General features: G+C 29.9%; 1 protein-coding gene across 2 annotated transcripts; it reads right to left on the bottom strand.

Annotated features, from left to right (window-relative positions):
• Positions 1 to 6,093: 6,093 nt before the first annotated feature.
• On the bottom strand, positions 6,094 to 13,902 carry LOC110628455 (protein ACTIVITY OF BC1 COMPLEX KINASE 7, chloroplastic). 2 transcript variants are annotated; one of them, XM_043949001.1, is made up of 18 exons: positions 13,583 to 13,898; positions 12,512 to 13,121; positions 12,235 to 12,378; positions 11,951 to 12,076; positions 11,565 to 11,652; positions 11,073 to 11,166; positions 10,658 to 10,751; positions 10,440 to 10,494; positions 10,227 to 10,318; positions 9,912 to 10,082; positions 8,677 to 8,733; positions 8,471 to 8,554; positions 7,960 to 8,044; positions 7,651 to 7,712; positions 7,478 to 7,552; positions 7,216 to 7,320; positions 6,901 to 7,042; positions 6,094 to 6,344 (listed from the first exon to the last, which is right to left on the bottom strand). In XM_043949001.1, the coding sequence occupies exons 2-18, from the start codon at positions 13,103 to 13,105 to the stop codon at positions 6,271 to 6,273; spliced, it is 2,142 nt and encodes a 713-aa protein (XP_043804936.1). In that variant the 5' UTR covers positions 13,106 to 13,121; positions 13,583 to 13,898; the 3' UTR covers positions 6,094 to 6,270. The 2 variants fall into 2 exon arrangements, with proteins under 2 accessions (XP_043804936.1, XP_043804937.1); XM_043949002.1 differs by lacking the exon at positions 6,094 to 6,344 and having other exon boundaries at positions 6,948 to 7,081; positions 13,583 to 13,902.
• Positions 13,903 to 17,590: the final 3,688 nt, after the last annotated feature.

The following is a 17,590-nucleotide window of genomic DNA, read 5'->3' as shown; positions in this document are numbered from 1 at the left end:
TCACATACTAGATATTGTCCCCTGCCATCCCCTTCTGAATTGCCTATAGAAGTACTAGTTTGCTGTCCAAACCTGCCTATAAAACTCTACTTCGGTCCCTACCTTTGTCTCTATACCTGACTCTGTCCTAATGGTTGGGCCTCTGTCTCTTAATAGGTACCTGAGAGGCTGAGAATTGCCCATGTATCTAGGTTTACCCTCTCTTCTGCTATCCTTTCTACCTCTAACTCTGTTCTTCTTTTATCTTTTCTATATTCAGTGCTGCATTTACCAGAGTAGAGAACTCTTTAATGGGATGAGCTTCTAAAAGCACTTTAATGTCACTATGCAAACCCTGCTCAAAGTTCTTACATCTAGCTTCCTCTATAGGCACCATTTCTCGAGCATACTTACTTAATTTGATGAAATTTATTTCATACTCATTGACAGTCATCTTGCCCTGTCTCAGATTTAGAAACTCTCTTATCTTTTTATCCAAATATAAATTTCTAATATACTTCTTCCTAAAATCAACAAGAAAGAATTTCCAAGTCTGTTGCTTAAGCTGCACTGTCTATGATGTGGTGTCCCACCACTGATAGGCTTCCTCCTGTAACAAAGCAACTGCATAAACCACACTATCTGGTGATAAGCATTGGAGCTGTTGCATCACTCTATCTATACATTTCAGCCAGTACTCTGCTGCTGAAGCATCGTCTTCCTTCTGCCTTTGAATTTAATAGCTCCATATTTTTTTAACTTATCTATTGGTGGTTTAGTAGGAGCTTGCACCAGTACTGCTATTGGTGGTGGTACTTGAGGTGCTGTCCCTGAAACTCGTCTAAACATATCTGCCAACTGCTATAAGAATGCATCCTATCCTGACCCACCTTCACCAGGAAGAGCTGGTGCAACTGCTAGCTCAACAGGTTTTGAAAGGCATGACTTCCCACCTCCTCATTTATAGCACATCATGATTCCTCAAACATTCTATAAATAATTAAAGACACAAAATAGGATTGCATCAGATTTATAGAGTTATATCATAATCTTGTCCCATTTGGCATGTACTTTCACTTATACTGTATCCTAGAACCGCCTAAATCTCTGCTATGATACCACTAAATATAACACCCCTTATCTATCTATAAAATAACTGAATAAAGGATGCCACATGCTATATTATATATAATTACATATGTGGACTTAACTTAACTTTTACATTATCAATTGTTATTTAATTTATTTAAATATATGTTAATTCACAAAAATAATTTTAAATGAAGAAACTGCAAGAGTCTCCATGTTTATTAGCAATTATCCCTGCGGAAAATAGTAATAAATTCTCAATATTTATTCAATTCACGCTATTAAATCCATAAATAGAATATATTAATTTAAAGTAGTAAACATATTGATTTACATTTTTACTATTTTCAAAACTCATTTACAGACTCTTGGTGGACTACTTATGTACATGCCAAACATAAACAACTTCTATATAAAACTTGAGATTAACTGGTTATGATGATATTCTCTATGCTGATGCAGAACTAGACCTCTTATTTATCACTTCTTTAGTCTACTACCTGCGCATGGAAATGTCCAATACTCTGAGCTTACGCACAATGGGCGAATAATAATATATTCATACAAGGTATAAACAAGAATACACATGACAATTACAATAAAATCATTTCATAAAAATGTGTGAAAATTTTGTGTTTGTGGGAGAAAAGTGAGCAAATTAAATCATGCAGTTGTATACATGTAAGGTCATTCATATTATAGTAACCATCTTATATGCATGCTTGTAAGATATCATATAATTAAATCTTAACCCCTATAAACTCTTAGTAAGATTGACTAAGTAGATAAGGGAAAACTGTGTCTGTATAGCACAAAGTGACAAACTGTATGGACTGGGGGCCGAATGCTATGCCTGTATGGCTCAAAAGTCAAGAAACTGTATGAAACATGTTGTATTGAAAATATCATATCATGTAGTCCATTAGGGTGCAGTACTGCTAAACTTTATATGGCATGTCACACATTTATTCTGTCTACGACTCCTACCGAGGTTTACTAGGACTAGTAATGCATATATATGTGTTAAATATTTATTTGCACTAAAATTATCCATTTAGATGCTTAACATATTGAAACAAGCAAGCATGTCGAATTATACATTCATAAGCAAACATGTCGATAAAAGGAGTCCTTAAAAGCATACATGTATATGTAATAGACCATATTCAGTTATGAGCATATTGTTAATTCATTAAGAACATGTGCATAAAGATTTAGTTTATCAATCTAGCATGTGCGTAGAGTAGGCACGTCAAGTTAGCACGTGTATAATTTGGCCGCAAAACTAGCATGTCAATCCCTTTTAGATCAATATTTGGGTTTAGATTTGTTTCTTTCTAAGATTATGTCATATTTTCAAGAGTCTTATGGACAAGATTGGATTAGCCTTTCTTTACGAACATTATGTATTTATATCTTACCTTTCTAACAAGATATATTACATATAATTCTGACATTCCTAACTTAAGTTGTGAATTTATTTTTGCAACTTTCCCAATCAAGTACTAACCAGTACAGTATTGGTATCTATTTTTAGTCTAATAAAATATATCAGATGCATACATTTGCATACAAATTCAAACTTAAGTGTCTTCCACAAAGGTCTAGGTATACTTCTCAGAGTTCATTTGGCACTAGTTTTAACTCATTTCAATGAGTAAAGAATTAGTTATGATATAAGAAATACAGACTGTTCTAGATGCACTATCTCTATGACCAGTTTAGGTTCACTAGCAACTTACATAAACTTAGCTACAGATTCAAAATTTAGTCAACTTCATGAACGTTTTATTTCTTTGTCTCAGCTTTATTTTGGTATATTTTAGGTCTAATTTTAATAATTACACAACAAGTTATGAACCTGCCAACACAAACTGCCCTATTAAAACCTATTTTGCCAGTTTTGCACTTTTAACTTCCATGTTAAATTTCTTTGTTTTAAGTCGTCCAAACACCATTCTAACATTCATATTACACATTTATACAATCAAAGCAACATTTTCAGAAATTAAAATTAATCCATAATTTTACATATTCATAAAAAAAAATCAAAGAAAAATAAAAATTCATACAAATACCAAACCTTTTGCACAATTCCTTTCAAAAACTTTAGGTACACCTTAGTTACTCTCTTTCATTGCCTTTGCCCTTTGATATACCTTCTCCCTTTTGAATTTTTTTCTTTACAAAAAATAAGAAAAACAAGATTTTTAATTCACTTAGCAACATAAAATTGATTGAAATATATAGAAGAACAAGTTTACAACCTAATTTTCAATTTCTATAACCTACCACTTAAATACCTAAACTTCTCTCCTTTTTTTCTCCTTTTCTATGGTTCATTTGCTGGTTATTTAACTTAGAAAAGAATTTGCATGAATGGAGCTTCTCTCCTTCTTTCCTCCTTTTCTATAGTTCATTTGCTGGTTATTTCACTTAGGAAAGAATTTACATGAATGGAGATCTTGTTTTCATAGAGAAATAAGGTGGAAATGAAAGAAAAAATAATAATTTGTCTTTTCTTTTGGTATAGGTTCGGCCAATATGAAAGAAGATGAAAACCACCTTTTGTTTCATGTTTTGTCGTTTTTTTCATGCATAGTTAGGTGACACATGGAGGGTTTAGGTGAAAAGGTGAAAAAATGGAGGACCAAACTTGAAATTTACTTTTAGACTTTCCATATTCACACTTTAACCTACTAAACTTTTCACCATGTTTCAATTTAGTTTTTAAACTTTTAATATAGTTTTTAAACTTTCAATATTCATAAATTGACCTACTAAAGTTACACTTTTAACATTTAGAAGTTCATTTCATTTAGGTAATCATATCGGATTTAACAAGCACCTCAAGCTAACACGTTGAGAAATCCTTAAGCACCCCCCAAAAGTAACTTGATTCTGACTTACTTATCATATTATCTGCATTATTTTAAGATATGTTTGTTTTCTTATTGAGGCTTCCTATAATTCAGTTATTAGAGCTTAAAGAAATTAAAATATTACTACTAGTCATTTTTATTTTAACTCTATCTTTACATATATAACTCTATATGAAATGCAAGTTGGACCTTTAAACACAACTTTTAATACTCTATCTATAAATAAATTGTGTGTCAAGGCTATGAATAAGCTAGCACCTACTTTAATTAGCTTGGAATTAAGTTAGCACATTCTCTGAAACTAATTACCCTAATTTTAGAATGATATAATTTAAATCTAATAGTTCCTCTGTTTCTATCATTGGATTTTGAAACGTGACAATTCTCTTCTCTTTAAAAAAATATTGTCCTCGAAATTTACCTGTCTTGAATAGCTGGAATGTTGTTGTCTCATTATTTCCTCACTTTCCTATATAGCTTCCTTTGCTCTGGGATTCTTTTAATAGTGTCAGAGAAAACACTTACTTTGCTTACAGCGTAAAGAATATGAGTTTTTTTTTTTTTTTTATAAATTAGAGTATAAGATCCTATTTGAAAATCCGAAGTAATTTTTTATAATTATTCTACAAGGAGAGTTTAATTAAATTTTTACAAAATAATCCGTGAATTTCATTTCTTTCCAAATGAATTTTATTCAATTGAATTTTTACAACATAATTCGCGAATCATCTCTTTCAAAATTAATTTATTTTAAAGTTGGAAAAAAATTCTTTATTTTAAATAAGAAAATTGTTAAAAAAATTAATTGAATTAAATTTTTTAAAAAATTTTTAATTTTAAATGAGAGATTAGTGTTGATACTTTTCAAAGTCCTACGTTTGAACTAATCAATGAAAATAACATTCGATTTTGCCCAAAAAAAAAATATTTATCTTTACATTATTTTTATAAGGTTAATTTGGAAGAAATCTTACTTAGAGATGATAAATTCTTATTAATCAATGTATAAAATCATATTTGACTCAAAAGTCAACATAACAAATTTTAACTCACATAAAATTTGATTTTTTTTTTTACACTTTTTATTATATATACAAATTGATCATTCAAATTAACTATTACATATAATAAATCTAGTCTATTATGCTATATTTATTTAAAATATATTAAATTTAACATCTCAATCATAAAATTTTTAAATAATAAAATGCCTTTTTAAATTATTTTTTTCTTACATATAAAATTATGAAAAATGATTTTTAAGCTTTACAAACTTCAAATGGATTAGAATTTTTCAACTCTTAATCATCATCCTGTTGACAGAGAATATGACTTAAATTGATAAATTCTTATAGCTACGTAAAAATATATTATTTACTACTTATTTAAAATAAAATATTTTACCATTCAATTCCATTACTTTTCGTCAACTTAAAATTTAATTTTTTTAAAGATATGTGTAAGCAGTATTCAATTCAAATCGAAAAAATCGATCGAATTAAATTAATTTAAAATTTTAATTTAATTTTTTATTCATTTCAGTTTAATTCAATTTTTAATTTTAAAAATTTTAGTTATTTCAATTCAATTTTAATAAAAAAAATTTAAAAAATTAAAAAAATTAAATCAAACCAATTAGTAATAATAGTATATTATTTTTAATAATATAAAAAGATTAGATCATTGAGATTAAAATATTTCAATTAAATTTTAAAATATTAAAAATAAAATATAAAAAATTAAAAAATTATAAAAAATTTAAATTGATCAAATCGAACTGAATCAAATTGAATCAGATTAATTTAATTCGATTCGATTTCTAACCAAAATCAATTCGATTTGATTTTTATAAATACTAAAATTTTGATTTTCAATTTATTCAATTCAATTCGATTTTAAACTGAACCGACCGAATGCTCACTCTAATGATTAGATATTTATAATATGGAAAAATGACTGTTAGAAAGCAAGAAAGTTGAATGGCACAAAAAGTTAAGAGCAGTAGAAACTCAAACTTGAATTTATCAGGTAAGGTATACTTTTTAACCACTGAATTAAATCAGACTAAGCGCCTTTCTGATCTTCCTTGCAATATGAGCATGGATTTGCGGGTCCAAACCTCTTCAAGAAAAATCAGAGCTGCTTTTGACAAATGAAAACGAAATTCTTATATCAATGAGGGATTTTTCCCTTTTTAACTATTTTGCATATACATGCAAAATAATTATTTTTGCTTGGAAATCATACAATTGAATGACTATAAATCAAAGATAATAAACTATTATATATGTGAAATACATTTCTATTGATTGGTCAGAAATCATATCATCTTCTCAAATTTATCAAGCTTCTTCACTCTTTGCATTGACCTTAGAAGCAGTGTCAAGAAAACTCCTGCATGTTCATAAATTTTAGTGTCAGTGCCATAAGATCTTGAAGAAAAATGTCTTAATCCTAGAACATGATAGTACTTGGTATGAGTAGTATTCGGTTCAAACCGAAATAACCAACTGAACCGAATTAATTTGGTTTTATAATCTTTTTCGGTTCACTTAGTTTTAATTTTTAAAAAATTCGATTATTTCATTTTCGATTGGGTTTTGGCCACAAAAAATTGAAAAAATCAAACCAAACTGATTAGCTACCAATAATATGTCGTTTTGATTTTGATGATTTTGATAATATAAGAAGATTAGACCCTAACCAATATTAAAATACTTCAATTGAATCATAAAATACTTAAATAAGATGTAAAAAAATATAAAGCCCATTAAAAGGCCTAACCGACCGGACTGAACTGAATCGAATCAAACCAATTTGATTCAGATTGATTTTTTCTCTAGTTCTATTCGGTTCTGTTCAGTTTTCACAAATACCAAAATTTCAGCGATCTAATGCTCACCCGTAATGTACTATGATTCAAGGTTCTGATGGAAAGAGCTGAGCTTACCTGCACCAATGAAAGACCCATTTGCAATAACTTGACTGCCTTGACTGCTAAAGGTTACCCCAAGATTTAGTAGGGTACCCCCCAAGACTGTGTACATAGTTGCCATTTGTAGGACTGTTGCTTTCCTAGCTGCTCTTTCTGACTGTTAAATCAAGTTTGATAGTTTCACATCAAAGCAAAATTTCAAATAAGCAAAAAGATTTCAGAGTGCCGAGAGTATGATCTTTCTCATCTTTTTTTCCATTTTAAGCTGAAGCAAAATTTTTCTAAATGAATCAAACAACATATATTCTGTACATATAAGAGGGTTATTACCTCGAGCACCCGAACTCGAAGTTTTAAATCTCCTGATTCAAGTTGTTTCACGAACTCTTCTATCCGTTGAACTCTGTATGGCATGGACATGGTAGAACTTCTGGCCTGAAACAACATAGAATAGAAGTTCTCTCAATAAATACATCATCCACATTGTATTGTATTTTTAGAGAGGGAAGAAGGGTTTCGAATTAAATAATGCGACTTCAGTCAGGAGGGAAATGAATGAAGCTACAAAATGAGTAGAAGTAAATGGCAATACATCATTCGCTTGTTTCCTTAATTCTTCAACCAGTTGTGTTCCTGTATGTTGCTTGCTTTTCAGATCTAAAAGTTCCTGCAAGTGGTAAAAAAATTGAGAGAAATAAACAAGAGCATCATGAAAGCACAGCGAAAAGTTTGTCATGTCCAAAGGAGCCAGCAGAAATATGAAACCTGAGCATAAGGGGCAGCAATCTTCACAAAGGAAAAATCTGGATCAAGAATGTAGCCGATACCTGTAAGAACAAATATTAAGAAAAAAGAGCAAGACGATTATGTAATTCTCATTATTTACTCTTAAAGTTTGCAAATATTTAAAAATCTATGAAACTTTTGTCAAGGATGTATTCATTGACATAAAAACCAGTTATTCCAAAGTCCAAATCGGCAAAATGGTGATATTCTGTAACTATAACTTGGAAATGAAAGGAGAGTGTTGGGTTTAATGGCTCATATGGTCCTAACAGAGATCAGAAAGAGAACCTTCAAGCGTTGAAAATGCTCTAATAACAAATGTAAAGGTTGACGGGAACCGAAAAGGTTGATCCTGAGCGATTGCAAATAAATCCTGCACAATAAAGGAGGTTAAAATAAAAATCCTGGGTTCATCAATCATAAATCTTTAACCTTGCATTTGGATAGAAGAATTCGAAACGGAAGATCTGGTTTTGTAATGCTTAATTATTTTTTCACATAAAAAGGGTAAACTTAGGAATATATGTTCAGGTTATAAAATTTGAATTCTCCCTCAAATGGTTCGTTTTGGCTGGTCAATGAACGGGCACAAATGTAGTCACAAGGTTGCTTTTGGGGCAGCATGGGGAGAATATTGGGAGAGGGGAATGGGACAAGAAGCGGAATTAGCTTGTTTACTTGTGATCCCTTCTATCAAATAAGAAGTAAAGAAATAGATTCCCTCCCTTCGTGTTTCACATCCTTCAACTAAACAAAGCATAGAGGCACTAAATGATTTTTATCCTTCAATGCTGCATACCTCCCCAATCGCAGCCAATGTCTGCTGCTGATCAGGTGTCTGGCTCAACAAGTTGTCCAAGAAGAACTGTACAGACCTCCTTACCTAGCAAAGTACCAAAATAAAAAGAACTTCCAACAATTAATACTGTCAATCGTTTCAGAAATTCATATAAGTCGCTAAGCAAGCATTTTTCTGGAATATTTGTTATTTTGTGAGGCACCTACCGATGACAAATCTCCAGTGGGCTGCAGCGCTTCAAGATCTATGAGGCTTTGCATAACCTGCAGGGCAGGTGCTTAGTTACCCCGATAAAATAAGAAATTTCATGCATTAAAACTTCTCTAATGATTTCAACTGAAAGTTTCTGAATGTGTTTGTCATTAATTATGAAGTGACAGATCAGTTGGGGATTAGGATGGTGCATTCATGCTTCAATAAATTTGAGATTGGCCTGGTGAGCCAATAAGCATTTGGACAGAGAGGAATGCTTTATTTCATACTAAAAATTCTGTGCAAGTGAGAGCTTAGTGCAAAGCATTTCCTCTGATGTCAAAGACAAGACTAACGGAATGGATAACCTGCAAATGAAGGCGTTGATAAAAACCAGAGCTTATAGAAATTTGCAGAAATTGGAAGTGCCTGTATATTTCGATAGATGTTGCATCTATAGTCGAGATGTTGCATCTATAGTCGGCTATCTATAGAAAACTTTGATATAGCAGCTTCAGTTTTATGCAACTGGTAACAGTCCAGTTTAAACATGCAAGTTCTCACTCTTGAGATTTGTTCCTTGTAGCTTTACATCATGTTCAAGGGTGTATAGCAAGCTCGCTTTAGTTGTTTATAGAATGAAAGACATTATTTGTCCACAAAAGGGAACAGAAAAATGATCTTTAAAACACATCTCACAGTATCATATTCTGCTGGTAAGTGATTCAAGACTTTTACTACCGACACTGTTAGTTTTCATCCTTTTACTTTATTTTTTATTATTTTTGGTTTAAGCGATTTTTTAAACTTTAACATGAAGCAAGCACATTATCGGGTTCTGGTCTTTTGCATTCTGATTATTCACAGAAAGTTGTGAATCAAAAGTCTAGAAACAATTTTTTTTCCGCCTACCTATCTAATTTCAACTCACTGACATGCTATAAATCACTAAAATGTCCACCTGAAACTCCTCGTGGTCAATGTGGCAAAATAAACTCCTTCCATTAGGTTAAGGATACTAATAACAGTTAAAGGACTACATAAGTGACAGTAGATGTTAAGAATAAAACAGTCACATAAAGACATGTTTATGAATGTATTCATATCCGATCAATTATTAATACCAAGGAAGAAGAAAATTGTTGCCACCAGTACGTGTGAAACTTCAGTTTTCCATTCTACAAATCAATATAAGTTGCAAAAAAAACTCAAAAAAAGAAAAAACAGTATCAAGAGATGGAATATGAACCTTTTTTGCATCTTTCTCATAAACTGCATAGAAAAGATCAAGTAACCTCTCTCGAGTAAAGGACTTGATCTCTCCCATCATGCCAAAGTCATAATAGATGATTGCTTCATCCACATCGATGGCCAAATTTCCAGGATGAGGATCCGCGTGAAAGAACCCAGTTTTTAAAATCTGAATTATTTTGTAAATTCAGAAATTGTTATAAAGTATTCAGGGAAATTAATACAATCATCAAGTGGTAATATACAAAAAGAGTTGCACAGGGAAAATTACTGAGGTAAGTTGACATCATCAGCTTCCATTAATATCATATACCTGAATCAAATATGCCTCAATTGCTCGCGAGGAAATTTGAGAACGATTATATCCTCGTGAATCCAACACATCTAGTTGATTTATCTTAACACCTGCATACAAAAGATAATTATGATAATCCAGATATTACCACCTCAAAACTGTTGCTGAAGTTCGACATTGTAAAATGGATATCATTAAGAAATTAAAGGAAGATATATTTTAGGTAGAAACCTGGTACATATTCCAATGTCAGCACCTTCATGGCAGTATAATCCCAAAATACCAGCTGCAAAGGGACAAATTGCTTTTCGATTAAGCATTGTTCGTATGATAGAACTTTCAAAGTACATTCTAAATTCACTAACTAATATATTTTCATGAAAGCAGACATTGAGGTGCAAGAGAATAAAAAAACAAAAATTTCAAAGGCTAAAGCAAAAAAAACATACAGGTACTCGGACCCACTTAACATTCCGAAAATCTCGGCGGAACTTGTCAGCATTTTTGCCTTCATTAATATAATCAATCTCTTCGTACAAAATCCTGAAATCAACCCAAGATGTGGGATGAATAGAGAGAAATATTATATATTCTCATCATATAAAGACTAAAAAGAAAAGAAAAAGCTGTGCTTCAGAATCCATTTGAAGAAGACAGAGATATACAATAGGGAGACCAGAATGAACATTGCATTTTAACATAAAAATGCTGAAACATAAGGTACATCTGCACAAGATCATATGGATGTAGCGTGCATCTTTAGTTGCATACTACTGTTAATATATCATTGCTCTGTATTCTGTAATTAAGATCTTTAGAGTCTAATGTGACATCTGGTAGATGACTTGGATGCTTGTCACTTACTTGGCACATTCTTCATATATACCAATCCAATCCCTAGATGGACCACCAAAAGTTTCACTTCTCTGAAAATATTCTGCAATTAGCTTCAAATTACCTGGATGGCAGAGGCAGAAAATTAGAGACACAACTGAACTACTGATTTTGACAGGAATGCTTACACTCCATGGGGAGTATGAAAAACATTTAATCTAATGCTGGAACGATTCAAACAAATTAAACAATATATGGATGATGAGAGCAAAAACTACAAAATATCATACTTATCTCAAGAATAAGAAGTTTTTTCCCCCCTGGTGAACCATGTTAAGTAGAAGCATATTTACTGAACCTTTTCACTGCTTCATAAGGTCTTTCTAGTGTTTCAATACCAAGTTATTTGTCTTTTTCACATGTTAAAAACTTATAAAATACAAGATCAAAACATAAAGAAAGAAGAAGAATAGATTCTCTGTGCAACTACATCCAAAAAACAGAATTGTAGAGTTTACTCACGCAGATCAATGTCAAAAAGCTTCTTGAGACCAGGCCTTTGAACTTTCACAACTACTTTCTCTCCATTATGTAGGATAGCACGGTGCACCTAAAGATACAAAAAATATTCTGATCAGAAAAATGACATTTTTAACAAGGACATTGCTCAAAGAAAATAGTTTCAAAGTCTCAAGTCTCAACCACTTGCAATTACCCCCTTGTAAGAGCATAAATGTGAAAAACAAACAAACAAACTAATGCAGCATAAGCAACCATTGGCACTCTGCATGTTCTTTAATTAGCTAGGAGATGCAAGCACATTTCTTCAAAAAAATTTTCTCAACTTTTTTCACTGTGAGTTCAAATTTTGACCAAGAAAGTACAACAACTAAGCATAAATCAAACACCTGACCAAGACTAGCTGCTGCAATTGGTTGGTCCTCAAACTCCTTGAACAGCACATTGATGGGAGCTCCCAGTTCGCTCTCAATGAAGCTTCTCGCCTTCTTTGATGAGAATGCAGGGACCCTATCCTGGATTATTTGATAAAAAAAAAATCATATAAAATTTATGTAAAAAATAGAACAAAAATTAGAAGTATGGAAGTGTTGTCATATTAAGACAGATGTATGATCATTACATGAGATGCTTAAGCTAACTTGAATTAATACAAACTAAGATCATAATATACCTGCAACTTGGCTAGCTCATCCACAAATTCTCGAGGAAATAGATCTGACCTTGTTGACGACAACTGTCCAAGTTTGATGAAAGTTGGACCCAGCTGCAATACTTGCTCCCGTAGCCATGAAGCAGTTTTTCGCCTTCGAATTTTCTAAATAAAAATGAAAATATAAAACAAAACCAAAACAAAGATATTCATCCCAAACAAACAAAAGCACAAACAATCTATACATGGATAGCAGCAATATTATTTACTAGTCTTACAAGACTATGAAAAATATCACCTGCTTCTCTTCTGTGAAGCCTCCCAGATATGCCCATTTTTCATTATCAAACAAAACACGAATACGCAAAGAAAGAACAAAGGACCAAACATCAATAGTCCTCTGCCAGTTGTTATAATTCTCGTTAGCCCAACTGAAACCTTCATCTGTGGGCAAAACCTTTGAATCCTCCAATGGCGGAAATTTGTTTGTCTGTCTATATCTTGATGTCTTAACAAGGCCAGCACCAGATTCTCTCTTAATAATGTTTACTCCATTAACAGCCTGCTTTGTACCATTAACCTGCTTTGCACCATTCACTACGTTTACTTCCTTACCGTTGGGCGTTTTCCTCTTCATCACCTCACTCACAGGGACCATTTTAATAGCTCGTCCATTGCCACTGTCTCCTGACCTTGAGGCAGGTGATTCAGTTTGACGCATTTGCACTTGAAACTTTGAATTCCTTGAATGTAGTTTGCATATTGGCTTCTCAAACTTTGCAAATGGAATAGATATTGAAGTGGAGAAACTGAGATTCTCCAATGTCCTCCCTTGATTCATTAAATCAACATTACGGCAATTACAGCTGTGTGAAGCTAGTATTGCCGCCATTCAAACAAAGAAAAACCTATAGATTCCACGATTTAAATAAGGATTAATTAATCACAAGCCAAATATTGTACCTCAGATACAACTGATCCAAATACAGCTTTAAAGCCAATCAAATCACAACCCTTTTGCAAGAAGAACATGAAAATGACCACGGAAACATCTCTACTACTAATATCTCAACAAACAAAAACGAAAGCTCAAGGGGATAAGCCATTAAAAAAACCCAGGAGCTCAAACAAAAAATATTAACAAGATATATTGACAATCCACATTATGTGAATCCTAATCCTCTTCCTGAACAAAACCAATATACAGCAGTCAAACTCGATTCACAAACATAAACAAGAATGAAGGAAAATAAAAATCCATTCTTTTTCTATAGCTTTCTCCCAAACCAAAAGGATCCTAGATGGGCTTTCAAAAAAATAAAAAAGATCCCAGATGGGAAAAACAATAAATATACAAAGCAATACATACCAGGCCAATAGAGAATCAGACACAATTGTAGAATTGAGAAGTAATCACTACCTCTGATACTGTTATTTGGGATTTTTTAATAAAGAATTAGTTGGTCACCATCTCTGGGGAACTAATTACAGAGAAAACTAGAAAGAAAGCAAAGCAAAAAAGGCAGAGGAGTAGAAAGTCATGGCGTGTCCTGGTTTCCAATTTCAAGTCTTCAAGGCATTTGTTTGGACAGTTCAGAAGGCACTTGTTTGGACAGTTCTGTTGGCATTTTGTGGAGCTGCAACGGCAGAACTATGAATAAAAAAATAAGTTTTATATAGGATCTTCAACCACCTCCACAACACTCGAAGGTTGCTCTCTTGTTGTGCGACGTGTAACTTGCGGGACTTTCGTTATTTTAAGGGCTTTGGTCCACTCAGGGCTATTCTATCTTTACCACGCCTGTCCTTGTTAGGTTGGCCAATGACTACTCGGCTGTCAAATCGGCCTGAAAAAAAATCTGGAATAAAATCATAGAGGGAATCAATTATGGTTCTTCTCCATTGAATTTGAGGATAATTTTTGGAGAAAGCATAAAAAAATATTTTGCCATTTTACCATTTTTTATTTTAAAATTTATGATTTATTTTATATCAAAATAATATTTAATAATATCACATTATTAATAAAAAATTAAAAAAATATTAAAAATCATGAAATATTATTTTAAATAATTAGATCAAATTAAAATAATTAATTGAATTAATTAATTTATAATTTTAATTTTATAAATTATTCAATATAATTTAATTTTAATTTTATAAAAATTAATTATTTTAATTTAATTCAATTTTGATAAAAAAATTTAAATAATTAAACTGATTATTTATTAATCCTATAAAATTTTAATTAAATTAATTATTTATTAATATTATATAATTTTTTTAATAATATAAAAAAATTAAACTTCAAACAATATTAAAATATTTTAATTTAATTATAAAATATTTAAAATAAGTGAAAAAAATTAAAAATTAATTAAAAAGTTATCGACCATTCGAATTGAATCAGATCAAATTAAATTATTAAATTTAAATTAATTTTTAATTTATTTTGGTTCGATTTAATTTTTATAAATATTTAAATTTTAATTTTCAGTTTTAAAAAGTTATCAATTGTTTTAGTAACTATTAACTATTTCACTGACTATTAACTATTTCACTGACTTTTAACCGTCTGATATTAATCGTTAGTGATTAATTATTTATATAGTAATTTGATATTAGTTGTTAGTGATTAGTTATTTATATAGTAATTTAAAGTAGAGTATTCGATATAAAATAAATTCAGTCCTTAAATATGAATGATAATAAAAATTGTAAAATCAATAATTAATATAAATCAATGATAAAAATATAAATTATTTTTAAACTAATAAATTAAATATATAAAACACTTCTAAAATAAAAAATATATAAAAAATATTATTATATAGTATCACTCATTTTCATTTCAGAATTTATTATTTAATTTATATTAAAATAATATTTTACAATATAATAATTTTTAAATACTATTATGAAATGACATAAAAATAAAATATAATTATTAATTATTAATGAAAAAAATACCAATAATTTTAAGTATTTTTATTTCAAAATTTATAATTCAATTTTTTTCAAATTACCACTCATAATATAATTTTGACGTTGTGAGGGCGTTTGTGGTCAACCGGTTGATTAGTCCAACCATCGAGTTAACATATTCTCAATAGTTTAATTTCTTGTTTGATTTAATTATAAACTTGAGACTGATTTTAGCTCCTATTTACACTCGATCTGACAAGATAATTCCTAAATTAGATAACTTCATAATAATCACATTCTTGTGGGGAGAAAAACATAAAATTTAAATGTAATTTTTTAAATTAAACTTTAAAGCCATATAAATATGAAAATGATACGATTCTTAAATAACAAGTTGTATATTGAAGTTTTCACAAAATAATCGGATTTAAAATTTAAATAAAGTTGATTCTCGCTAAAATTTAATTATTTAACTTAATTTATAATTGTAGGTAAAATTTATTTTGGTGTTTAACTTAAGTATATATAAATTAGCTTAATATAAATTAACTTATAAATATTTAATATTTAATTAAACTAACTTAAGTTTAAACATTTAAATTTTTAAATAATTATAAATTGTGTAAATATTTGTAAACAATTGATAAATGGTAGATATATTGATGGGTTTTGTGTAAGTGCTTGTAAAGCATTGATAAATAGCTTACACGTTTGTACAAAGTATTTTGTAAGCACATTAATTTATTAAATTACTATAAAATATTTAAATAATATACTGAAATTAATATTATAAATTATTTGATTAAATTAATTTATACACACTAAAATAAAAAATTGATGAACTCAACTTTATTTGAAACTATTGATTATTTTATGAAAAAAAATTAAATAAATTGTTATAAAATTATATATGATTTTAATATTCTTTAAAATTAAAAGGAATTTAAATTTTTTTATTATAAATAAGAGAATTAATAATAAAAAATTAATTAAATTAAATTATTGTAAAATATTTTTAACTCTAAACTGGATAATAAATCTACTGTTGGCCAAGAAATATGGTTGGTTGGGATTGCTATGCATTAGATGAATAAAGATGGGAAAGGAAATGTATCTATATATTGGGTTGAGTTGGCATAGGGTCTTTTTCTCAAATCAACCCATACATTGGGCTTCTTTTCAAAAAGTAGGTTTGATTTAGTTCTAATCAAAATGGCCTAACGATCCACACGCATCTTTCAAGAAATCGGAGATCAATCACGCATCTTTTCTCCATTAAGAACTTCAAAAATGCAGAAAAGAATAGAATTGCAGTAGTAATTATAGAATTATTATTTTAATATTATTAATATATCAGTTTGATAATAACTTAAAAGTATTATAAAAAAATTTAATTTTTTATTATATAATAATATATTTTAATAAATTGTTTATTTTATATTTAATAAAGTTATAATTTTAATTATAATTTTTATTTATTATAAAAAAATAAGTAAATTATTGCTTTATGTTATAGCATCAGAAATAAATATCGTATTTTTCAAATTATTTTAATTGATTTATATGTATAGTTTAAATATAGGGAAAATTACTTTTTAGTCCCTGAGGTTTAACATAATTAACACTTTTGTCCCTTTATTTTGGCGACCCAACATTTAAGTCCCTCACTTTATTTTCTGTCCAAATTCGTAGTCCTTCCGTCCAAAATAGCCATTTGAGACACGTGAATTGACAAAATTAACCCTCACTAAACCTAAACTCAAATGCCTCTTCTTCTTCTTCTCCTTCTTCTTCTTCTTCTTCTTCTTCCTACTCTCCTTTCTGCAACTTCTTCTTCTTCTTCTTTCTTCTTCTTCTTCTTCTTCCTACCCTCCTTTCTACAACTTCTTCTTCTTCTTCTTCTTCTTCTTCTTCTTCTTTTTCCTACCCTTTTTGCAACTTCTTCTTTTTCTTCTTCTTCTTCTTTCTTCTTCTTCTTCCTACCCTTTCTGTAACTTCTTCTTCTTCTTCTTCTTCTTCTTCTTCTTCTTCTTCTTCTTCTTCTGCAACTGGAGAAAACATGAAAGAGAAAAAAAAAAGAATTTCACATTAAGATAAGGGTATTTCTAAAAAAAATTATCACCTCTCACTTTTGACTCTTTGACCAAATGATTTAAATGGACGGAAGGACTACGAATTTGGACGGAAGAGAAAGTGAGGGACTTAAGTGTTGGGTCGCCAAAATAGAGGGACAGAAGTGTTAATTACGTTAAATCTCAGGGACTAAGAAGTAATTTTCCCTTAAATATATATAATTAGACGATTTATAAAAAGAAGAGTTAAAAAAATTTTTTATATATAATTTTAAAGCTGGCTATACAGAGCGAGCCAGCCGTTGGTTTAGTGTCCAACTAAATCAAACGAATTAAAAATTGAATTGAAATATTTAATTTAATTTAATTTAATATCTCTG

This window comes from Manihot esculenta, chromosome 12 (genome assembly GCF_001659605.2).
Source record: "Manihot esculenta cultivar AM560-2 chromosome 12, M.esculenta_v8, whole genome shotgun sequence".
NCBI lineage: Eukaryota > Viridiplantae > Streptophyta > Magnoliopsida > Malpighiales > Euphorbiaceae > Manihot > Manihot esculenta.
This window is presented reverse-complemented; position numbering and strand designations above follow the sequence as displayed.